The sequence below is a fragment of the Grus americana genome, chromosome 3, assembly GCF_028858705.1.
Source record: "Grus americana isolate bGruAme1 chromosome 3, bGruAme1.mat, whole genome shotgun sequence".
Classification (NCBI taxonomy): domain Eukaryota; kingdom Metazoa; phylum Chordata; class Aves; order Gruiformes; family Gruidae; genus Grus; species Grus americana.
Genome location: NC_072854.1, coordinates 40,677,806 through 40,703,253, shown reverse-complemented (window position 1 = coordinate 40,703,253; position 25,448 = coordinate 40,677,806). Strand labels below are relative to the sequence as shown.

The 25,448-nt window shown below is 39.2% G+C and overlaps 1 protein-coding gene and 1 long non-coding RNA gene across 8 annotated transcripts in view; one reads left to right on the top strand and one right to left on the bottom strand.

The window, feature by feature from the left end:
• Window positions 1-25,448, top strand: part of RNGTT (RNA guanylyltransferase and 5'-phosphatase) — a 207,558-nt gene that overhangs the window by 4,714 nt on the left and 177,396 nt on the right. The window contains exons 1-5 of one of the 5 annotated variants that reach the window (XM_054818909.1): window positions 9,154-9,265; window positions 12,593-12,689; window positions 17,409-17,518; window positions 22,439-22,542; window positions 22,667-22,755. In XM_054818909.1, coding sequence (XP_054674884.1) covers window positions 17,432-17,518; window positions 22,439-22,542; window positions 22,667-22,755 — 280 coding nt within the window. In that variant the 5' untranslated portion in view covers window positions 9,154-9,265; window positions 12,593-12,689; window positions 17,409-17,431. Of the gene's footprint in view, window positions 1-7,224; window positions 7,359-9,077; window positions 9,266-10,132; window positions 10,270-10,478; window positions 10,549-12,592; window positions 12,690-17,408; window positions 17,519-22,438; window positions 22,543-22,666; window positions 22,756-25,448 lie in introns of those variants that run through there. The other 4 variants (XM_054818905.1, XM_054818906.1, XM_054818904.1 and 1 more) reach the window with 4 other exon arrangements.
• On the bottom strand, window positions 2,266-8,994 carry LOC129203927 (uncharacterized). Of its 3 annotated transcripts, none has more exons than XR_008576209.1 (3): window positions 8,930-8,994; window positions 5,268-5,327; window positions 2,266-4,680 (listed from the first exon to the last, which is right to left on the bottom strand). It is a non-coding gene; the product is annotated as an uncharacterized LOC129203927 (long non-coding RNA). The 3 variants fall into 3 exon arrangements; XR_008576208.1 differs by lacking the exon at window positions 8,930-8,994 and having other exon boundaries at window positions 2,266-3,621; window positions 4,645-4,680; window positions 5,268-7,212; XR_008576207.1 differs by lacking the exon at window positions 8,930-8,994 and having other exon boundaries at window positions 5,268-7,231.

The following is a 25,448-nucleotide window of genomic DNA, read 5'->3' as shown; positions in this document are numbered from 1 at the left end:
AATATCAATTGTGTACTTTTGTTCAGTTTCACACATTAAGCTGACCCAAATTTCCTTCAGATCCCTGATAGATCAAAAATCTAAGAGAAACTGAGACCATGTTTTGATATTTGGCGTCAATGGCAGGCACATAAGGCAGCCTGAACAGCCCCCTTCCTGCCCCAGCCCTGCCCACCCACTGTATTTCCCCCCCTGAGTTTATCCATTCTGCTTCTGCAGCCACAAAATGAACCTGAGCAAGGAACTCAAACCAGCTGAGCCCAGCAAAGAGGGAGGGGATGTCTTGTTTGCTTTTTGGCTGCATTGATTCCCTGCCCTGTTTCCCTGCACAGACAGTTGCTCAGCTCAAGGGAGGAATCAACGTGGAGAAGAAAGGCTGTGCGATAAGGAAAGTGCTCAGGGAGGGCTTGCAGCTGCTACCACTCAAATCCTGTTCACCTACAGCCCACACAAGTGTGTTGCTTGTTCTGGTAGTTGGGTTGCTCCCAGGAAAGGGGCCCATAGCTAGAAGCAGGGTTGCACTGGAAACAGTTCTTAAACAACGCCTTAGACTTTAATTTTATGCTGTTAGATATATAAAAACCTCTTTTCTGTGTGGCTGAAGCTTCAGCGACCAAGTGGGTCAAGATTACCTAGCAGCAGCTCTACCTGTTTCGAAGCTGGTACAAACTGCAGTGTAGAGAAGAACAAAAAATAATGAAGTGGGTTGTGTTTCAGGACAAAAGGCCTTGTCTTTTCATTCTACCTGCTCCCTCTGTGGTAATCAAACTATGCTCCTAGGACACAATCAAAACAGGCTTCCTATTTTAAACCAGCATACCCTGGTGTATAACCAGCATTGTGTCCATACTGTTAATACTCATTTGAGACTCTGTGTCATTGTTCAATAATTTACATTTAATAAATCACTTTAGTTCTATTTGTGACTCTCTGCTGTTGTGTACCAACATTTGCTGGCACGTTTTTCTAATTCTCCGTGTTAGAGAACATGTATAGGGAGGGCCTGAGTCACAGTCCGTTGAGACTGATAGAAGTCTTTCACTGAAGTTTAGAAAGCTTAGAATGTGTCACATAGTGGGTCTCTGACAAAACATCCAATTATAGTAAAAAAATACAATACTAAACTCATTTTAGCAGATCTGACTCCCAGTATGTGGAAGGATATGTGGAGATTTTCTCCCCAAAGGGATTTTTGAAAAGCAGTTTCTGTAGAGCAGAGGTAGATACAGGAATTCACAAAGTGACTTTTCTGAAGAAGTGTTAACATTTTCCAGTAACAGCTTGCACCCTTTCAGTGCATAAAGATTGTTAGCCAAACCCCAAAACTTCAAACTATTCTAGGAAATTCATTTCAGGCAAGTAGAGTCATCTTCATACCTCCTTCCCTTTCTGAAGGACCTTAATCTCTCTGAGTAACTGCCTGAAAGTCCGTCTGGATGAGGACACTTTCGTACCCATACCGAGCACAGGTTTGAGTACAAGGGTAATAGCTTTTTTTTTTTTGGCGTTAATCTTAACCTGCTGGTAAAACCAGCAGTGGAAAGAAGTGGCAGGGACTTCAGCTGTACAAACAGCAATGGACCGCAGGCACTACGTTCTCTGAGACAAAGTCCATTCCATAATGTCTGCTGTCACTGTGCTGTGAAGCCTAAAGTGGTGAGAATGTGAAAATGAGTATTTCTAGGGAATGACAAACATATTTCAAATGAAAAATAAACCCCCAACCCAAAATCTTTTCCTTTCCTTAAAGAATCCTCAGAAGACATGAATTTACAACCTATACGATGTCATCGTCTAAAATGACATTTGCCAACTTATTCTTAAGGTTCCCTAGATCAGTGATGCTGCAGATGTTTATGCTAGGATATTCCTCTCGTTCTCTACTTCCTTTTGAGTGAGGCTTTTTTTTGGGAAAGAGTAGCATGTGTTCTTGTAGAGCTTGTTCCACAATGCATACTGACAGAAAGCAAAACTAACCTCAAAAGGGCAAAGTTTGAGCATCTGCTTATATATATACATGCATACATATATTTTACCATAACTTAATTTGTATGCAATATAAATATATATTCAGATGTGATTTTATAAAGCCTGTGTGGCTGCCAGGCTGATCACTTTGCTTTACTCCATATTCCTTTGCTTTGCCTTTGGCCAGTTTCTTGGGGTATTTTCAGGACTGCAAACACCTCAGGAGAGAGACTGTGGTCTTCATTTACATTTGTACAGTATGTTACACATATTTTGTATAATAAAGCCATAGAAATAAAAACAGGTCTGTATGTATTTTCTCAGGTACCATATTATAGCTCATACATGTATTATTCTTCACAAGCTTTGTATTCACATATATCCATAGTATACATATCTTTAGGCACAAACTTATGATGCAGAAGGTCTGAGAGAGTTCCTAGGGGTAATAATCTTTTCTTTGTGTGACCGATCACATGAGAAAATGATTTCTGCCAGTATAGCAACCCAGATCTTGATCATCACGTACACAGGTTTGTAGGCTGACACACTGACCCTCTCGGCTATTTCAGGCTGTAGAGGAGCGATAATCTCTAGCAGCTACTGACTGCCCTAGTCCACCTCCCACACTAACCGGGACCTCTGGTACTCCATTAGTTCTAACCACAGCCTCCATTCATGGCAAGATTTTTACTAAGGTGTCCATATTCAGGCAGTAGAGAAAGTAGAAATTGTAGCAACAGAACGCTGTTTTACTTTGTGAAATCCAGTCACTCCCCAGCCCAGCTCCAAAGACTATGAGTCATGTTTTCCACTTGCATAAATTAGATGAGTTTCTCGTATATTGTGACATACTTTTCCCTACTGCTAGTCATCTTCCACCATGAAATTTTAGTTGGTTGATTACTTTATCCATACTCCAAGCATGCTACTACCACATGATTTCATTTTATGCAGTAGACCATATATTCTTAAATGTTACATCTGGGTATTTTTTACAGTGTAGATTTCCATTGAAAATCATCCTTCACAGCTGATGCGAGTAAGGCCTCAGGTGTCTAGGTGAAACCATAAGAACTCTAGGGAGAGCAGCGTGAGTCTTCCAGGAATGACAGGCATTTTGCTTATAAGCTTGTTGTCCAGCTGCTAATCTCTATTACATCAAGCATGTCATCATTTCAGCTGCAGAGGAACAACAGCAAGGCATCTTGGTTTTCAGGCCTGCAAATCAGCGTTTGAAGTCACAGCTGTCATCCCTCTTCAAGACCAGCAACCCTCTGAACAGACACTTTCTTCCCTCTGCGCAGACATGCATCTTTGCAATTCCTTCCCAGACATGTTTGCTAGGTACATCACCTGCTGAGTAAATCATCTGCCATGTCGGTGTGTCAGAGCTAAGACTGTTAATGTCCCTTGTAGCGGTGTGAGATTTACACATCATCGTTACAGCACACGCGTTTGGTGGTGCAGTCTGATAGTTTATGGTGACTCCCCCAAGCACGATACCCAGTTCAGGGACCTGGATTTAAAGCAGCTCCATCCCAAGCTCACTGTGCGCTCCCTCCCTATACAGAGCTTTGCTCTACGGGTTGAACTAACGCTGTAATGCCTTCGAGGCTTGAGCTGAAAATGTTGTATTCCCAGAATGAAACTCTGAAGGAAAATTTAAGATTTAAATAAAGCCTTGAAAGCAAGCTGCTTATATTGCATCCATTAGTTTGTTAGTTTTATTACTCTTACAGAAAAGAGGGTGTAATCTATATTCTACTAAATGTCTGTGTTGTCTTCTGTTGGAAATTTTACTGAGAACTGTATCATAATCTCGCACTAGGGAATGACTCCAGGAGTTGATTTTGCTATTTTATGCTGTTTCCTGTTTACTTTGGACAGGAAAAGTGACTGTACTTTAATTTACAGCATTTTAAGTCTGTGAAGTCGTGGTGCCCCCTAATGTCTTGAAGACTAAAGACTGGTAATTTTGTTGCTGGCTGACTTGCTTTCAAAGCTTGCTCTCTCTACAGCAAGAACACCGTACATGACATTTTATTTTCTGAAATATACTGCAGCACTCAAAGCTTTGTTTCAAAGTTTGTATACACATAAGGAATAAAATAACTTTATTTTTAAATCTTATTTTCATTTTCAAACCTGGAAAAATAATTTGTCTCAGAGGTAAGGTTCTTAATTATTTGTTGACCCCAAACAAATAGGCATGGATTAAAAAGTGTTGAGGTCCTAGCATTTTCTTTTGATTTTTAAAAGAGTCAGTGCACAATCAGCATTTTTAGATGTAGAAGCCTACATATGTAGGAGAGAACTTAACCATAAGCAACCATAATATTAACTTTCACTTAAATCTAAAAGTATGTTTTCATTGTACTGTTTTTCAGGTTTGGTGGGGTTTTTTTATTACAGTCTAAGTACTATTGGCATAAAATACAACTACAGTAACAAAGAAGTTAAATGATTTATTCAGATTTAGACAGTACTCACTCCTTCCCACAAAAGCTTCATGGCATGCTGAAAATGAATTAGTCATAAAGGAACATTGTACCAGTCATCCATTTTGTTGTACGTCAGTTTGCCATGAAAACCAGTAAGGAAGGAATGAATTAATAGAATCAGTAAATTAAAAAAAAATATATATTTTGCTGTGTTCCATATACGATAACTTACAAGTTTATGGCATCAAGTTTCTTTCCAGGTGAACACCTATACCATGAAGTGGAAAGATAATACTGTATGAATCATGTTTGCATACAGTTAGCCTCTTTCACAATTACTTTCACTTAAATAAATCCTGTTGTAGTCTCAGTTTAGCAAATAATATTTGATCTTTGTAAGAAAACGTATTTAGTAGATAGTCAGAAATGTCTGTTTCATAGAACATCCTGAAGAATGTTTTTATTTTCTTATTGCAGTCATTATTACTTTATGAACACGTGGAAAATAATGTTATACTGAAACAGAACAGTAATAGGGTTGTTGACCTGTATCAGTATAAAAGAGGGAACACCCTGCCTTCTTCCTTCAAGCTAAATATGTAATTTATATACTTTGCATAGAACAAGTTACAAATTATCTACCTACTGACAATATTAATATATGACATTAAAAGTGTAAGATTATTCATCAGCAACAATTTAGATAAATGTTTAGTTTGTAATTAGGAAAAACAGTTAAAAGTATGTGTGTGGGGTTTGTTGTGTGGGGTTTTTTATGGTCAAGGGAGAACACAAATGCAGCCCTCCACTCCCTGAAACAACGTGGCTGAGCTGAAACCAAAGAAGTCAACATACCCATGGCACAGAGGATGAGCCGCATCCTGGGAAAATAACTTCTTGATCGTAGTGTCTGCTCTGCCAGGAAAAGGATTTAAATTGGTGAGCAGAAACTTGAGTGAGGATACAGGCATCTGAATGCCTTTAGATAAAAGAAAATCGATATACAGAAAAGAGGGAATGTTATATCATAGACTATTAAAACACTTGCCGTTGCTTTCTCAAAGCAATCTTTGAAATAACCACTATGCCCCCCAACCTGTTCCTTGTTCAAACACCGCTACGTGGGCTTTTGAAAGTCGCATGAAGACTCGAGGAACTCGATGCCCTCTGCTGGTACATCAGGAAAACGTCATCTTAACTATTAATGTCACAAAGTCAACCAGGAAAGTATGTCCGTTCACAAAGACTGTTTGATGTCACATGCAAACATCATCCTATGCCTGCGTAAATTGTTTCAAAGTGTCTAACACGGCAAAGGCCAGTGTAAACTATATATGCACACCACATAACATCAGCTGTAAATAACCAAGTTCTCCAGATGAGGACACCTGACCAAGGCAGCACTGGAGCAAGTTGAGTAGAGTCACTTGAAATCTGTGTTATATCTGTGGGAGGCATTGCAGCAACATGTTCTCAAACATATAAATACTCTATTACTCTGCTGGAGAATACTGGTCTTTTGGGTGATTGAATTTTCCCCACGTAAAATTCCCTAAGGAACACACTGAACAATGATGACAGCAACAGGGATTATTCCCTGCTTCTATATTTCCTGTCCTATATTACACCTCTTAATGCTGTATTTATAGCATATTCACTCTCTAAAATCTAGATGAAAACCACCATTCCCATGTCACCATCAACTGGTGAACAGAATACCACCCATCTTGCTCAACAGCAGCTCTGACACAGTTTTGTTGAGAAAAAAAAAAAAGGAACAACCCGCTTCCTCCTTTCTCATTCAACAGCTGGTTTCAAACTCTCATAATTTTTGGTATCTGACGTGGAGCAAGATGGTACATGGCACACAGACCTAAGTGTCACAACTCAGGAACATTACGCTGGTTTGCCAGAGGCACTTCCTCAACTCCGCTCAGACAACCCCAGAACCACCAAAAGGCTAAACTACAGATGATGCCTGGCTAAGTTCATTTTGGTTGTATGCTTCATTTTAACTCTCTTATATTTAAAAATTCAAATATTATATTTGCCTTGTGCAAATAAAAACAGATGTACATATCCTCCCAGTTTAACTGTACATCTTTACATGGTACTTTTGCTCTGTAGCTGTTAAGTTTGTTTTAAAAGCATATCAGAATCTTAAAGCTAGACGATAAGAACACAGATTATTGCTCATTCGTGACATATTTTTGTACTATTCTTCACCTCTGCAAATGGTTTCGTTCCTAATCTCACCATACTGCTGACATTACGGTACATTGCTCCTAATTTACTGAAAACAGAAACTGAGTATCTTGCAGTTGTTCTTTGCTCTTTCTGAGCACTCCTTGCACTTGTTTCACTTTCTTTTCCGGCTTATCTTTGGCACCACCTGGTGCCTGACTGTTGCTTGTTCTGTACAGGAAAAATCAGCAGCTTATTTCAAACATCATAGAGTAACATTTTAATGCAAGTGTATTTAACAGTTAGGGAAAATAACATAAATAGTCTTTTGCTGTAGCAAGACTTTTAGTTTTAGCTAGAATGAGAAGATTAATATCTGATTATGACAAAATCCTTAAAGGACAAAATTCAGAAACTGCTAATGTATTCTGAGAACCTAATGACTCAGATACGCAAACTACTTAACTGACTACCTCAATTACTATGACAGGATATTCTAGGGAAGAAACTGTGTCTAATAAAATCTAAAGTGATAAAATGCAGCAGGAAACATAGTCAACTGTATAATGAAGTTTGTCATAAATTCTAGACAGATCAAATTATTTCCATTGTTTTGATGTGTTCACAGAACCTATGGGCTTCCTATTGTACCTGGACGTACAACAGTGGTTAGTTCTGCAAGCTGCTGCACCAGCTGACTTGGAAAGGTAGCACACCTGGCTTATTGAAAAACAGAAAGTCCAGACAGAACAGTACTGAAATGTAAGTAACTGGAAAATAGGCTACAAAAATAATCTATTGCTGCTGTTTCCTAATATTTCACTGAAGTCATTTTGGCTGGTTAATTTTCTTTGCAGTAGCTCAAAGGGTGCTGCATTTTAGATTTGTGACCAAAATGGTGCTGATAACACAGGGATGTTTTAGCTAATGCTGAGCACTGCTTCTCACACTGCCCTGCCAGCGAGTAGGCTGGGGGTGCACAAGAATTTGGGAGGGGACACAGCTGGGACAGCTGACCCCAACTGTCCAAAGGGATATCCCAGACCGTATGATATGATATACCATACCATATGATGTCATGCTCAGCAATAAAAACTGGGAGAAGGAAGAAGCAGGGGATGTTTGGAGTTATGGTGTTTTTTCTTCCCAAGTAACCATTGTGAGCGATGAAGCTCTGCTTTCCTGGAAATCACTAAACACCTGCCTGCCAATGGGAAGTTGTGAATGAATTCCTTGTTTTTCCTTATCCTGATCTCAACCCACAAGTTTTCTCACTTCTACCCTTCCAATTCTCTCCCCTGTCCCACTGCAGGAGGGAGTGAGCAAGTGGCTGCATGGGGCTTTGCTGCCTACTGGAGTTAAACCACACCACCACCTTAAACATTCTTTTCACATAGGCAAACACTGCTAGGCTACAATTCTTCTGCTGATTCCACATAAGTAGACTGCTTTAAGCCCATGTAGAATTTTCACTGGGATTCTGTATAGAAACATAGTTTTTATTACATTAACCTATCTGCAAGCCTAATCTTCCTGGCCATGCCTTTTTCCAAAAGAAAGAGGAGGCATCTCAGCCATACTAGCAAACCTATTACATGCAGACTATAATAGTTGCACTATTAGCTGGAGCAGTTATCCATCTCTTTCCATGTCCAGTCCCACCTAAAAGGGAAAACTAAAAGCAGGGCAAGTGTGTCTGTCCAAGCCTCCAGCTATTTTCAGCTCCGGACGTTTCCCAAGCCTGACAGTCTGCTACTAGTTTTGTAGCCTTCAATTACTTTCTCTCTGAAGTACCTGCCCAGTCTCCCCTGAAGCCCGTGTAAACTCTTCACACACACAACAGCCTTTGCCAGTGCATCCCGCAGCTCCGGTTCCTGTCGCACAAGTGATGCCTCCACCTGCTTCCCACCGAGCTCCTGCTAGTCTGTCATTGCTGGCCCCACAGCTCTCCCTCGGAGGGGCCCGTGGCAGTGTGTGACTACCTCTCTTCCCAGGCTACCTCCTTTCCAGGCCGAGGAGCCTTAGTCTGGGCTGGCCTCTTCGAGTGAAAAACCTTCCTCACTTTTCACTGGGAATTTTTCCCGCCCCAACACGCCTTTCTCGGAGACGAGGAAAACAAAGCTCGGCCAACACCTCAGTCAGGCTTGTGTAGCTGCACAGCCCGGCACCGGCACAGGCACAGCGAAACGCTCTGTTTCACTCTCCCCGCCTTTCCCGCTACCCTGCAGCGAGTGAAGAGTCCCGCGGCCTGAGACTTGCCGCAGGGCCGTTTCACCGACATCCTCACTCCCTCCCGAAGGCCCCGGCCCAGCGCCGCCAGCCGCTTTCCCTACCGCTGCCCGGGGCAGCAGCCCCCGGCTCAGCCCGGCCCGGCCCCCGGCGCAGCGAGCCTCCAGCCGTGACCCGGAAGCGGAAGCAGCCGCGGCCGCTGCGGTGCACTGTGGGCTAGCGGCGGCTGAGGCGGAGCTGGGTCTGAATGAAGGCGCCGCGGGCGAGGGGCCGCTGGCGCTGCTGAGCGCCCCGGGGCCGTGCCGGCCCCGCACTCCCTCCCTCCCCTCCCCCCCGCGGGCGGGCGGGCAGCGGCGGCGGCCGCCCGGGCCCCGCCATGTCCTACAACAAGATCCCGCCGCGCTGGCTCCACTGCCCCAGGAGGGGGCAGCCCGTGGCAGGTGAGCGCCTGGCCCGGCCCGGCCCGGTCCTGCCCCGGGGCGGCTGTGTGGCGGCAGCAGGGACGGCCCCCTCCCCTTCGCTGTGCTCCCCTGCCCTCCGGTCCCGGCCCCCCATCCCCCGTCCTTCTCAGCGCGCGGGGGACTCCTTGGGGCCGCCGCGGCCCCTCGCCCTCCAGCCCGGCCGGGGCTCTGTCCCGGGGCAGCGGCTGTGCTGGTGTGGGCGCGCCGGGCGGCCGTTCCCCCCCGCGAGCTCCCTGGGCCGGTGTTTGTCCCGAAGCTGGCTTCCCGTAGGGCGGTTCTTTTCCCTAAAGCCCAGCCCGCAGCAGGGCTTTGCCTTCAGCGTGGGGGTTCGCCTTCCCTTCGGCTGGTGCAACCCCCGAAACTGATTCGCCCCGGCTCTCTTGGAGGGGTACAGGCTCCCTCCTGCCCATGGGAGCATTAATGCTGGCGTCTGGCTTCGCACTGGTTAAGTTTAGAACTAAAACTTTTCTCGTCTGTCACGTTTGATGAGAGAGACGGCAGCCGGGCGTGCAGAAGCTGCCGTGCTGGAGCATACCTCAGCCCTGATGAGTCCCCTGTGCAGCCTCTTGTTGGGTTGGGGTTTTTTTTTTCTGAAGGCTCTGATGTTTATCAGTGTTGATCTGTTACTGGGCCAGCTGACGGTGACCTGTCAGTCACTGGTGTGTTTCTAAGCTGTTTAGCTGGAGGATGACTTTAAAGTGCTCTACACCAAAGTTTTGTGTGTTTTCCAGGTTTTGTCAGTAATTGCTGTCATCTTGGATGTTCTCACCTTTAATACACTCTCTGTCTCGATTGTTGCTAGGTGTCTAGTTTTGCTGGCATCTGGTGGCAGTGAATTAGTTATCATGTAAACACACATTTTTTGATTGTGAGGTAACTACCATACTGACTTCAGATGAATATTTCTCCTGCTGCCTGGTATGAGATAGAGTAAACAAACTTTGCTCTTTTTAGTTTTCTCAAGTTCTTCTTTCCTTTATAAGGTAAGCAATTCCAAACCCCATTTCCCCCCCCCCAATGTTTTCTAGGTTTCACTCCTTTCATCATCCTATCTGTGATAATTTAAAGGTTTTTTTTTCAAACCACAGCACTTACTACTCAGTGTGCTATACTAGATGGCACTGTGCCATGGTTTGCTTAATAGTTACAATTCCTGCATTTTCTATCCCACGTTTCTGTATCATCTTCTTAGGTTTTTTTGATGCCAGTTTGTTGTGGAACTGAAGACATCAATGACTGTTTACAGTTTTATTTAGAACCTGGTGAGACATCTAAGTAGGCTTAATCTTCCTATCAACATGCATTATTTGGCATTTATCAGTATTTAATTTCAGTTGCTCATTTTGTCGGTTACTCATTTTCTTCAAGTTCCTTATATTTTTCTGAGCTTGACTCAATTAAATAACAGCCTTGTCATATTTCTCATCTCCATTATCTCTTTTCCCTGACCACTGGCAAATGCATTGCTTTGTATCTAAGAAGAGATTTGATAGTCTAGGTTGTTAGCCTTTGACCACCACAAAAATAGACTAATGACTCTTCATTCTTTGTTTTTCTTCTCAGTAAGTTCTTGATCTCTAGAAATTATTTGTTTTGCTTATTTGTCTTTTAAGCCATGGCTTCTCAAAAATATTAACATAAACTGCATTCTTGCTTACTCTATCAGCATGTCATCTGCTGTGCCATCACTGTTGGTGTGTTTGTTTATTCAGCAGCTGCAAGGTAATTCTTTTTTATTCGGTGCGATCATGCACAAGAAGTTACTGCACACACACACACAAAACAAAAGTGGTTGGTTCATTTCTTTGGCTGCTTTATTGTAATGTATTCTTATCTTCGTTCACTTGATTTTTATTTTTTTGTGTCTACAACTTACCAAAAGTCATAGTAAACCATCAGTCTTCTCTCCTTCTTTGCTATTTTAAATTCAAAGACGTCTAACAGTTTTGTTGAGACATAATTTTTAGAGTTTATTGATGTTAGTACTGTCTCCCAGATGTGTTATATTCTAGTTTTAGTTAGCATTTCAGTCAAATTTCTAAGCATCTGTCCATGACACTATTCCCATCTGATAGTGTGATAGTAGTGATGTTGCTGAGCAAGGTTTGTCTGGCTTCTGTGGACTAATATTCATCAAGTGTTTGGTCATGACCCTCTTGTGTTATGATTGTGGCATCTAGAATTTCTAGGTGACCTCAAATAGAAGTACTAATGAGGCCTGGAGCTCTTCCGTTTGTGAGATTGGGTTCATTCAGGTTAACAGGACCCTTCATTCTGAATGGGGTGAATTGATTTATGTTTCCCATTATTTTCCAGTTTACTTCTTTAAATATTGATGTTCTGCTGCCACTTTCTGGTTTTATGGTACAGCAGTTCTTCAGCATGGAACGCTTTCACATTTATTCCACTGTGGTAGCACCTCAGTCACGTACTTCATGAAAAGAGCTTTCTCTGAACTCTTAGATCTGAAGTGATCAGGTTGCTTCAGTCTTACTGCCTTGGCATCGCCAGCTCTGCAGGTACCTACTTTTTATAACCAGCGAAAACACAGTCCATTTTATTTTTGCCATGGAGAGTGCTAGCAAGATATCGAAGAAAAGACATGAGAAGTGTCTCAGCAGTTTCTTTCAGTCTCCTTCTATTGATTCATGTTAGTTAATCCTGTTCTAGACGTACTTGCGACATGCAGAACGGTGAGATCTTACTAAAAATATCCATATAGCGTATGGTTATAGAGATAGCACCGTAAAGAGAAGAGTAACACCTCTGTTTCAGGAAGTTGCTGAGCTGCAGCTTGTTGTAGTTGGGGAGAATAATCTGATGATGCATTATCATTGTCATCATCTTACACTTTTTCCTAGGCATCTGTTATTGACTTGTTTTGGTGATGAGATACGAGGTGAAATGGATGCTTTGACCCAGCACAGTTGTTCTTGAAACAGAAGACTGTTACTTTCTAGGGTGTTGGTTTTTTTTGGGGTTTTTTTTTAAATTTTTTTAATTTTGGATTTTACTATTTCATCTTATTAAAATTTCCCTTTCTTAACCTTGGTCACTTCACACGGTCTAGTCTTCTTAATCACTGTTCAATCTAAACATACCATGGTCATAAATACTTAGTGACTACTGTCACCTATTGAGTTGACAGCTTCATGTCACAGCAAGTAAGACTAAATTAAGGGTAGTGTTTTTCACTTGTATGTTCTAGACTTAAAGTTTTAAGAAAAGATAAAAGATGTGCGAGATTTTGAGAAGGTATATGTAGGAAATTTGAAGTCTTACACTGTTCGCTTTGATTTCTCTCAGATTTATCCACTTGATGTGTATGCTCTGACATATTGGACTCTTAATTTTATAATTTTTACCTATTTTCCAACCTAAAGAAATACCATCTGTTATACAGGTAACTAATTTGCAAAATGGTTTTTAACGTTGACTTACCAAAACTATTTGACAAATTTGAACTTAATTGTGGAAGCAGATAATCATCAAATGTCAAGGTTCCAGTAACATTTTGAAGTTAATTTGAAAATTCAATTGAGGAGTTACAATTATTGTAATAATTTAGTTTAGATGTGCTAATGATATGGGATGCTTTGATATCCATGTAAAATATCACATTGTTACTGTCAGATCATCTAGTTCAACATAAAGAATTGGTTATTTGATTTTCAAATGCTTATGCGTGGAGGCTTAAGTTGACTTGCAATCAGTTTTTACTGCAATACTTCTTTAGCATAATATGTAGGGTATAACTGTAGCAAAGATAGTTGCTACTGCCTCATTTATACTTGTCCATATTACTCAGAAAGGTTAGAAATCTTTCTTAGAAGTAAAGCTTAGATTTTCTGTAGCTTAATGACACTTGCCAGAAGGGACTTATATGCACACTGGCAAAGAAGATTTTCAAGCTTCTCTACAAAGATCGCATAGCAAATTTGCCAGGTAGGGAAATTTTGTTTTCTGTTATAAGAGGAACACAACATGAGATTATACTCAAGATCTTTAATACATATGTAGCAGTCACAGTTTAGAAAAACTCAAGAATGTAAATTAGGAAGATAGTGCTTACTGCAGAGGAATAACGTGAGATTATATTGCAGAGAAATGTAATTATTAAACAAAAAAAAAGGAAAAAAAACTCCTAACACCCCCAGAAAACCCCAGAGCCATTGTTTTCAAAATCTGATTACAGAATTTCCCTGAATTGGAACCAAATTACATGCATTCACAGCTCTCTTCTAACCTTGGCAGGCAGCTTGTTTGCTGCCATATAAGATTTGTTTCTCAGTGATACCACCAAACTGCAATTTGTAAAAGTTAGGCAACTAAATACTTCCAGAGATCTGGGTTTTAGTACTTTACCAAGTGACAGTAAATGTTCTCTACTAAAATACTCGTCACTTCCAGAGTGATGTAAAGGCGTTCAAATGTTGCAGGGAATGCTGACTAGACTACTTTGTCTGTCTTTTCCTGGTGGTGAACAGGAAGGTATTATGGGTGCTCAGAAGAAAATCAGAGTGAAAATCAGACAATGAATCAAGATCTGCTACTGAGAAGAGAATGAACGTGTTCAAGAAGGGCAGTGGTACCCTGGGGTGCGTTAAGAAGAGCGTGGCCAGCAGGTCTAGGGAGGTTATCCTGCCCCTCTACTCTGCCGTGGTGAGGCCACCTCTGGAGTTCTGTGTCCAGTTCTGGGCTCCCCAGTTCAAGACAGACAGGGAGCTACTGGAGAGAGCCCAGTGGAGGGCTACAAAGATGATGAGGGGACTAGAACATCTCTCTAATGAGGAAAGGCTGAGAGAGCTGGGTCTTGTTTAGACTGAGAGGGGATCTTATTAATGCTTATAAATATCTAAAGGGGTGGATATCAAGAGGCTGGAGCCAGAGTCTTTTCAGTGGTGCCCAGTGACAGGACAAGGGTCAATGGGCACAGACTGGAACACAGGAAGTTCCATCTGAATATGAGAAAAACCTTCTTTACTCTGAGGGTGCCAGAGCCCTGGAACAGGCTGCCCAGAGAGGTTGTGGAGTCTCCTTCTCTGGAGATATTCAAAACCTGCCTGGACGCCATCTTCTCTGGAGATATTCAAAACCCATCCTGGATGCAACCTGCTGTAGGTGATCCTGCTTTAGCAGGGGGGATTGGAAGGTCCCTTCCAACCCCTACCATTCTGGGATTCTGTAAGAATGCCTCCAGACTACATGCAACAACAGCACTATGAAAAATAACTGGAAAAAACAGAAGCAGCAAAGCCCTGTGTTTGATATTTGACTTTGCCAATAGCCTAAATTCAGTGCAAAATAAATTATTTAAATTTATATTCCCCTGGGAGAATCACATGCAATCTTTTTGTGTGTAAATATCCAATGATGATGACAAATCTATTTTATAGTTATGGGTTATTAGAATTATGACTTTTACTTCTGTAATCAGTTTACTTCTGATTCTCTGTTATAGAAGATAGAGAACAGGAGAGTCTTCAGTATGATTGTATAGTCTCTAATCAAATGCTACAGGAAAAAATCTTAATGTCCAGGCACTGTTTTCCAACTCTATTCTCTTTTCCCAGCATCTTTTATAGGACTGTAGTTTTCTTATGTATCCATTGACTCTTTTGACAGTGCAGCTCCTTTTCCTAATTGAATGCCTTGTCTAAAAAAAAAAAAAGATGTCTAGGTACATTCTTCATGATCTATAAGGGATGAGTGGATGTATTAGGATGGGAATGGCAAGTGGCAAAGTTAAAACGCTTTCAAGCATGCTTGGTGTTTTGCAAAACTTACAGCAATGATAGATTTTTGCATTTAGATCATCCAAAATTAGGATTTGCATAATCAGTCTGTACAGAAGAAGATTACAGATTAATGTGGAAGGGTTAATAGTGAGAGAGAGAGGCTGAATGATAGTGTTGAAGGTGACAGGGAACGCAAAGAAGCAAGAAAATTAGGTAGATAGATCAAGAAATGAGGAAATGGAGGGGAGGTAGCCTAGTAGGAGGAGCATGTATAACCGGTGGAATGAAAAGGCAGAGGGAAGTAGAGTGAGTTTATGAGTTTTTCTAACAGTCAAATAAGTTGAAGTGACTATAAATTTATTACCATTTAATGTGTATGTTGACTTTGTGACCGAATAACTTTCAGCTGTAAAGGTTGGAATGATCTCAGACAAGGGTTAACAGTGAAGGTGTTTCTTGTGTTGCTGATCAACACTAATCCTGAGCTAACAAGTTGTGTAAAGCTTCTCAGTTTCCATAACTATCTGTCTTACGTGGTTTATAATGTGTCTTTCCTAGAAGTTAAATGCTTATTTGAGACTACATAAGATGTTTTGATAGAATTTAAGGCTACAGAGAACTCTATGAACTTTTATCGTATAGCGAAACCTCTTAGCAGCATTCATTTAGTTAAAATTGTATGCATTTTTCTATTTTTCCAAAGATTAGTGAGCTTCTGTCTCAAAACTTGATTTCTAGCTGAATACAATGGGCATTTTAGTGTCTTTTCATTCCATGTGGTTTTGTTTTGCTGAAAACAAGAGGATTTTGTTTATTATGAGGCAATGTTCTGTGTTGATCAGAAAGCAGTATTTTCATGAGTAATTTAGAAGAATTTTTTTAGGATTAGTGCTGGATGTGCTGACTCACTTCATCTGAAACTGAACATTTAAATGCTGGGTAAAGACTCATGGATGGCGACCGTTACTCTATATTACACAGCTGAACGGAGGCATCAGGTGGTTTAAGGAATAGTATAGAAAGGTGTTATGTTTCTCCTTAGTTCAAAATATTGTGTGGGTATTTGTGTTTCCAAGTAGGAAAAGCTTTTTAAAAGTTTCTGAAGTTAAAAAAAAAAAAAGTGATCATATATAGAATGAACTTTTTTTTTTTGTCTAGGAAATAGGTAGATTAATTGCTATTAGGAGCATTTTAGAAATATAATTTGACAACCTCAGGATCTAGTAGGGGAAAAAAAAGGGAGGAAAGGGTAATAATTTTTTGTGGGGGTTTTTTTGGGTGTTGTTTTGATCAGTCTTGGGATATAATGCATTTAAATATTTCCATAGATATTTCACAATGCTGAGGTTCTCCCAATTTTACTCCCTGCCTATGTCATTAACCTTAGTGCAGCTGGGCAGGTATGCCAGGTCTCTTTCTTACTATCAACTTGAATTCCTTTTCCACAAGTATTTGCAGTGCAGGGTCTCAGCTGCACATGGGAGGTGTACTGCGTCCCAGGCAGATGTACGTGGTGGCAGTGACCTGGGCTCTAAGTTCTTGTCTGTCTGGAAGTGCAGGAGGAGCTGTTGGGTCAGTACGTCCTGCTCAAATACCTGTTCTTGCTCCGCTTGGAGGGAAGGACATGCCTCTAGCTTGCTGGTGTTCAGAAAGAAAGCTGGAGATCTCCAATGAGATCATCCAATGCTGATGTTCTGTGGTGGATATGATAGATTAAAAATAAAATCAGTATTAAAAGAAAAATTTGGTTTCTAGGGAATGATGGATGTAGTCCAGTAGGTACTAATTCCAGCAAGTCTTTGTTGTGGTTTTGTAGCTTCCCCGATGTTTGAACCATACGTAGGCGGTGTGTTTTGGAGGGAAGGTTGAACACTGCCGCAGAACTCTTCCAACAAGCCTTAAGGAGCACATTAGATCAGTAGTGCATAGATGTTCTGGACCAAATGTTTTTGGGTTTTTTTGTGGCAATCTTTACGATGTTTTATGTTTGCAGGTAATAAAAGCTGATCTCTACATGGTTGGTTAACAAACTGTAATTTAACATGCTATTTTCATGTTTTTAACTGTACCAACTTTAAGTTTTCTATATTCTGTTTTGCACTGTAGCTCCGCAGCTTAAATCACACTAAAAGCTAGCTAAAAATGTTAAATTACTTTGTTTTAGATGAGCTGACCTGTATTTCCTTTAAACTTCTAAACTTTTTTATAAATTCTGAGAACTTGTAACTAAAAAATATACCAATTCAACTGTTATTGATACTTTTCCTGTGATTATTTTTCTTTTAAGGTGAACCTCTAAATCTGCTCAGCATGTTGCTTTGAAATTGCTAAGTTGTAAGTGTACATGTATGTAAAATACTGCAAAATTTGATTGTCTTTCATAGGGAAGTTTTTACCTTTGAAGACAATGTTAGGACCAAGATATGATGAACAGGTTGCTGAAGAAAATCGTTTTCACCCGAGTATGCTATCCAACTACTTGAAGAGTCTGAAGGTAAAGTTAAATTTTCTAGTAATTGAAACATTAATTATTAATGTTTATTCAAATGTTGCTTTTCAGATTTAAGAAAAAAGTGGTTGATGGCTTCCTTTGGGACACCTGTACAGAAATATATCTCTTTGTTTATATTTTCAAGTTTTGTCTGCAACTCCTAAATTTCCAAAAGTACTTTCTTACAGGCCTGAATTATGCAAAATCCTCCTGCTCATTCACTGTATTAGCAGCAAGAATGTCACTCTTCTCTGTTATTACTGTTGCATCTTGGAGAGATGTCATTGCCAAAAGTCAGATAGTCCAAGTTGGTAGTTTTACAAATGACTCTTGCGTATGGATATGTTAAGTTGCAATTTTGCTTATAGGAGTGAAAGCATTTAAAAGTGAAAGGAGAATTTCATAGAACTCTTCTCTAGTTTCAGTGCATAATTTTCTTCTTTTGATGCTTAGAATGCTTTATGGTATCTAACCAGTGATACCCAAGTATGGAAGAAAACAATTTATGGATTTTATAGTGAAAAAGAAATGCATAAATAGGAAAAAAGTTTAGGAGCATGGATTGGGGCCCAGGAAGGTGGGTGGATGCCTTTATCACTGGCTTCTAGAGTTGTGCTTCTGGCTTATTACTGCATTCTCTGTTTTGCCCATTTCTGTCTGTCTACTTCAACTTGCACATTGTTCTGCAGTGTAGCACAACTGTATCAATAAAGGTGGGGAACAGGACCTTTCCAGCCTTTCACATAGGTCTGTGAAGTATTGTGCCCAGTCCAGTGCATCTGGAGATGTGGGAAATGGCATTTTGAACTTCCTAGGCAAAGAAAGGCCTAAACCTAATTCTTTTAATCTGTTTATTAAATTGTTATGTAGAAGGTTAGCACCATTTTTTGACTGTTTTATAAAACTAAGCACGCTAGTGACACTTTTTCTGTGGTTTTTTTCTTTTTTTCCCTGTTGGTCTAAGTTAAATTAATTCTGAACTTGTTTAGCAATATCAGATCTTAAACATCGGAAGAATCACATGACTAAAATATTGGAATCTTAATTTTATGAATCTTATTTAGGCTTAGATATGAAATAGATGGTGAGCTACTTAGTGTAGCACTGATAGGAGTATCTGTGGGCTAATGTGATAAGAAAGTACTACCAGTGAAGCGTATGTGCCTGTTTTCAGGTGCTTGAACAGGTAGGATTTTTCTTGTTTGAATTCTTGAATTTATGCCTCTAAATTCGACTTGAGTTCCTCTTTTATGCATTATGCTGTTTTTGACTCTGACAGGCTTTAATGGGCATACCTAGAAATTTTCCAAACCCAATCTTATTCATGATTTAAAGTAATTTAAAATTCTGTATATATTTTGAAGTTATAGAGAAGTTCAGAGACTTATTCAGAATTTCTGACTTTTTGCTTCTTAGTGATTTGTCACCAAAACAGAAATCATGGTGAGCCTTCATAGCCCTTCCACTAGGCACATCAATCAGTTCTATTGTAACACTACAAATTTGTAATGTCTTGAGTGACATCAGATGATTAGAATCTGGTAGTACAATTACCAGCATGAGGATCCTCACTTATATTTTGATAATTTTGGTTAAAAAGCAGAACATACAATTTTTCTCAAACTCTCTGTTCTCATGCGATCTATTGTATTGTCTTGAACCCTGGTATTTTTGCTAAATGTTTGCTATTTGAAAACATACAATTTTTTATTTGCCAAGATGTGCAGTGGCTTGCTGGAGTGCAGTATTTGTAGAACAGTAGTTTACCACCAATCTGGCAATGAGATGAATGTGCAATTGAGGAGACCTTGAAAAGTGGATTTTCCCAAGGCAAAAGTAGCTCATTGTGCATGGTTCTCATCATCTTACTGCAGTGTTTTTTACTGCTGATACTTTGCAGAATGAATCACTTGTGAAACCTGGTTATGAACCTTGAGTCCATATAATTTATCTCCCAAATAAGAATCTTCAGCAGAAACTTTTACATCTGGATTTTGGTTATAGTGAGATATTGCTGCTACCACAGACTCTTGAAGGTCCCAGTTCAGCATTTAAGACAACATCTGTCTGGGAAGAACTTTCTCTAACAAGCATCCTGTGTGATTCCTTTTTCTCATGGATCTGGTGGCTGAAAATCTGAATGTTACAAACTGATTTGATAAGGGATAGCAACCCCGTTTTTCTTCCCATTGTCAATATTGGCATAGTATCTTAATGGTCTCATGAAAAAAATTTGCAGGAGTGATGGATGACAGTGTGAATAATTTTATTTTTTTATTTCTTTCTTGAGTAGGTAGGTTAGTACTGTTTATGCTTTATAAAAGGTAGTTTTATTTCTGTTATGAAAAGCTAGGACATTAGTTAAAAGAATGTTTGGGCAATTAGTATGCTCAAGTCACAATATTCCTGTTAGGAAAACTAGTTATCAGTTTTGAGCCGCGTTACTGTTTTCACAGTTAAAATCACTGATTTAAACTATTTCCTCAAAAAAGAAATGGAAGAAAAAAATCATGGGACTGGAGAGAATTCAGTGTATTATAGTATGCTCCCTCCCTCCTGGGGAGGATGTTCTTAAGTTCCAACATCTAATGGGAAACTTCTGGGGTCAAACAAAGGGAACTTAGCTAAGCCCATTTAATTGCACAGCAGCAGCAGAGTGCGCACATAAGGCATTAATAGCTGGAGATAGCTGGAATGTGAGAAAGTGAGGAGGAAGGCTTTTATGGCTGTAGGAGGTCATGGAGAACCTAGCCAGAATAAGTATGAGCAGAATGGAGGTAGCCTGAAGATCTTGGTATTATTGTATGTAGAAGATGAGAATTTCAAGCTATTGATGAGCTTTTTTTTTTTTTTTCCTTCTCTCCAGTCATCTTTTACAATTAGAAGTAAGAAAAATTAGTTTCAATTGTGTTTCAATGTGGTGTCTAAGGTTTTAGTGTTGCAACAGTCCTTGTAAGAAATAAATATATATTTTAGTGAGAAGTTGCTCAACAATTTAAAATTATTCTTTCTTCCAAAGCTGTGTCATTCAGTGGGCGTGGTGGACTGAAAGATGTGATTCATGCAAAACATTGGCTGGAAAAAGTTTTTTCCAGTGGGTGACTATTTTAGTTTAGATAGTCTTTCAAAAATCGGTTCCTATCAAGAACTTTCCAGGAGCAAACTTAGGAGAGCATGACTGAGAGAATGACTGTGATGACTGGTGTGATGTCAGGGTTTCAGAACAGAGCAAAGCACCTGCGTGATGAACATATGTGTACTAGAATCTATTCTATAGGTGAGAATTGTGGTTGGTCAGGACAAGGATAACATAACCCTGGTCAGTGACTGAAATATTTTGATTCCTGTGGTGCCAGTGTTTTTTTGCATGGATTTTTGGAGCATCATAATTGTATACTTCGATATGTTACATATAATCCCCCTGCTTTTTAAAAACATCCTTATCCTTTTCTCTTGCCTTGCACTCTCTAAATTTCAATGTGTTATGTGCAGCTAATCCCATGAACTGAGCGTGCAAATTTTTATGCTTTCTGTAAGCAAGGAAGCTGCTTTCAGGCCTTATATACTCTATATGCCATACATGCTTTTATAGCTTTGGCTAAATTATAGCCTCTTTGGTTTACTGCTCCATGAAATGTGTGAGGAACAGTGTCACTTCACAAGATCTTCACTTGTATATGATTGAAATGATTCATAATAATTGCAAAGGAATAGCAGGCCAGAAGTCCTAGAGTCTTGTCATTCAGAATTTCCTCTCTAGCAGACACTTTGCTATATTTCATTCTCCTATTCAAATAAATGCAACATCCCAAATGCTTGGTGACACTTTGGGTCTGAAGTACATTGTAGTGTTTTCCTGGCTTCTACATGTTAGTCAGGAAACTGAAATCTGTATGTTCAAAAGAGTAATTTCTAAAAGGTGAGGGAAAAGCATGTGAGTATTGTTTGAGCTTAAAAGCTTTGACATAAAATTAATTTCTGTGCTTTCACGCATCTTGTCAATGATAATTCATTGTAGCAGGACTTTGGGGAAGTTTGGAGGCTTCTGGTGGCAACATTTGAAGCTGCTAGTATTTGAGAACAGTGGGGTTGAGAATTGGCTTTGAGTTTTCAACACTAAAATGGAGTTGGATCTCTCCTACTTTTGGATGGGAGGATGTGAAACTATGTTCTGCAAATCACTTGCATTTCTTCTTGAAGCTCTCCTTTAACAATTTGATATATTAAACAGTATTACCTTTTAATCTGTCTTCATGCTTTTATTAAAGGTTGTTTTCCTCATGATTTTTTTCCCTTTCTCCAGACTGTCAGATACAGCATTTTTTCCAAGAAGATTTGAAGATTCCAAGTTGTTTCACATTTTAGCTTTGAATGAAATGTTTCTGAGAATTTAAGGAAATTTTTCTTTTAAACTTGAAAATGTGTTCATTTGTTTTGCACTCTGATTTAATGGATGGGTAAATTAAGATGAGTTATTTTTTCTGAGAGTATATTTATATATGTCTCAGTAGATAATTTTTCTTACTGTACTTCCACTGTGCCAGTGTTTAATATTGCTCTACTTAAAGCATAAGAGCACCTGTTTCCACCTTATTTGTCTTTTAACATGTTAAAACAGTTCTTTACCAGATACTTTTCTGCTGTTTGCAGATCTTTCTTATTTAGAAATGTTGGTGGGAACAAATTGAAGTTTTTGAATTGATGGCTACTGCTAATTCAGACACCACCTTTCACAAAGAAACAGATAACTGTGATGTTGGTAAAATATAGATTTTTATGAACAAGTGCAATATTTAAGAATTTTGAAACTTGTAACTGTAGCCTGCTATTGCTTTTAATTTGGGTGTTATTAGCCATTTACTATTTATGTGCTGATATTTGAACCACATATAAAAGTTTATTTTTTATTTTATATTTTTCTAGGTTAAAATGGGTTTACTGGTAGACTTGACCAACACCACGAGATTCTATGATAGGAATGATATAGAGAAAGAGGGAATTAAATATATAAAGCTTCAGTGTAAAGGGTAAGTTGTCTGCACTTTTTAATATTTAGCTTTTAATTTGAAAGATCACACTGAAGTAATTTCCCCCCCCCTTTTCCCTTTCCCACCAGCTGTCTCCTAATCTGTGTCTTCATGTGTTTTTCAGGCATGGTGAATGCCCTACACCTGAGAATACGGAAACATTTATCCGTGTATGTGAACACTTCAGTGACAAGAATCCCTCAGAGCTTATAGGTATGTCGTCTTATATCCATTACAACCATCTTTTATCCATCATTAGTTTTTACTGTTAGTGTATTTCATATTTAGTCATAACCGCAGTCTCTTATTCTTAAAAGTTTAAACAAAGCAATTTCCTCAGTACAATGTTTATGCAGATATAGATTTAATTGCTTTTACTCCAGAAACTAGTATGTTTCTACATCCATCAATTTGATTACAGCCATTGACTTAATGTGGAAGAATATACAGATTTAAGAACTGTCTACAAATACATATTACTTGCATTGTGTTTTTCTAACTTCTGCTGATGCAAATGCGAGTTATGTATTCCCTAAGTATTGTTTTGGCATTAGAAGCTCTGGCTTACTTGAAGTCATATTTGATAACGGAATGATCAGAGATTCTTTAGCAAATCTCACATAGTAGCTGATTAATTGCTGGAAACTGGTAGTAGATATTAGGCTCAGTTTTTCTTCTGTGGTGTACTGTCTCGCAGTGAATATTTGAATGTTCTTAAGGATAATTTTTTTTTTTTACCCAGAGCAAAATAAGTTCTCAGTTTAATTTGGATGGCTTCTAGTTTTAAATTAAACCCCATTTTATTCAGATTTCCGTTAAGCATACTAATGTTCAGCTCTATCTGCAAACTGTCAGAAACAAGAAAAAATTTTGCAGCTGAGTTTCCAGAGTCAGAATGGGTGTTGTCCTCAAGGCTCTTTGCTGATAATTCTGCAACTTTCCTGAATCTGAGTGTCTGTATGACTTAGGAGTGCATGGCACAGTTGTTTGTGTAGGTGTCATTGATAAGAGCTTGGTAAACTAAGCTGGTATGTTCCTACAGTTTAAGATTCATAGAGAATTATAGATTTGTACAGTAGTTGAGGTTGTGGAAGGGACCTGTGGAAATCAGCTGGTCGGTTGCCCTTCCTTAGAGCAGGGCCAGCCAAAGCGGCTTGCTGAGGACTGTGCCCCGTGGGGGTTTTGACCATCTCTAAACTTGGAGTCTCTACAACATCTTCTGGCAACCTCTTTCATTGTTAGCTTGCCCTTACAATATAGAGGGGTTTTTTTCTTATGTTTAAACAGAATTTATTGTATTTCAGTTTGTACTTCTTGTTCTGTCACAGGATACCACTGATAATAGATTTTTGTTTTGTTTTGTTCAATGCTTGAGAGATGTAATTTGGACACACAGTTTTTCACATAATTTTCTTTTAGGTACTTTCTTATTTCTTTATTTCATAGAATGGAATTTTAATTTGAGCCCTATGTTTTCTTCTCTAAACTGTAACACAAGTATGTGATATGAAAAATGAGGAACTGCTAAATGACAGTGAGTGGGATCAGTCATCAACAATATTTCAGGACTTGCACCAGAACTTGAAATACTGCCGATGACTGATCCCACTCACTCTCATTTAGCAGTTCCTAATTTTTCACTCTCCTTTCGCAGTTCCTCCACTTGGTCCCCCAACAATATTTCAGAACTTGAAATATTGTTATGGTCAGCAATTTATATAGAGCATGGATAGCATGGTGATATCCTATAAATAGCAGACCCATTTAACTGGTATTTCGGCTTTTAAAATACCATTTTTAGTGTTGAGTAACTAACTTTTTGACTTCTATGAATTTTGGAATGTTCTTCTGTTAGATTGTTTCACCTCTATGGAAAAAAGGCCAATTAGAAAGAATCAAGAAGAAAATAATGTGTTGACTAAGCTTTTACATAACCTGTGGTTTAGGCTTTCATAATAAAAGAGAAATGTTGGGACTGTTCATTTCCTTTCCATGAATTACTGCAAAGTTGTTTCTGGTTCTGGACACTTGTTTCCTCTGACAGAGCATCACAGGGACCGGTGTGGAGGATATTTTTATCAGAAGCGAAAGCGGTCTGCAGCCGTGATAGTACTGCACCCTGCATGATCTTTCCCTTCCAAGCCGTTGGACTCATTGTTGAGATGCTTCGTATCTTTGTCATGTGTATAAAATTATGGACTTAACCTTCTTGGTAGCAGTAACAGCTGCAGGACTTATTGATAGCAATTGAGTGCAATTTCATTGCCAGTGTCAAGATTAGATATGAAAAGAGACTGAAATATGAATGATAAAAGTGAACAAAATTTTCTATTCAGTTAGAACAATATAGGATGGAAACTTTATTTTTGCATCTTCAAGGATTGGAATATACCTGACCAGCCTTAAGGAAACAAAATGCAAAAAATTTGCTTAAGGAGAAAACAAAGGAGAAATGATTGCTGGAAACAAATTCTATAAGGAAGCTAAAATTCATTTCATTTGATGCAAGTTACACAGTTTTTAATATTATTAAATGGTTAGAATGGATGAATCCAAGAAATTTATAGTAGTTTTTGCCTTTTCCCTTATTAAGAAGGGAAGTTTGTTAGGGTGGGCACAAAACCCGATCCTGATACAGTTAATATATATTTCTGTTTACCCATATGAAGTTTCTGGTTATCAGTCTACTCTTTGTAGGCATTTTTTGGATCTCTATTAAAAAAAAATACTTGCCATGTAGGGGAGCATATAGAAAAAACCCTAGATATTCACATTTCGTCTGAATAAGCATCAAGTGAATTGTCGCTAAATTTACTTTACTAATTCTGCTAGAGAAATAAGGAAATCAATAAAAGCCTGAGGTCACAACTGAAAAATACATTAATGTTAAGACTAATTGCGTTTGG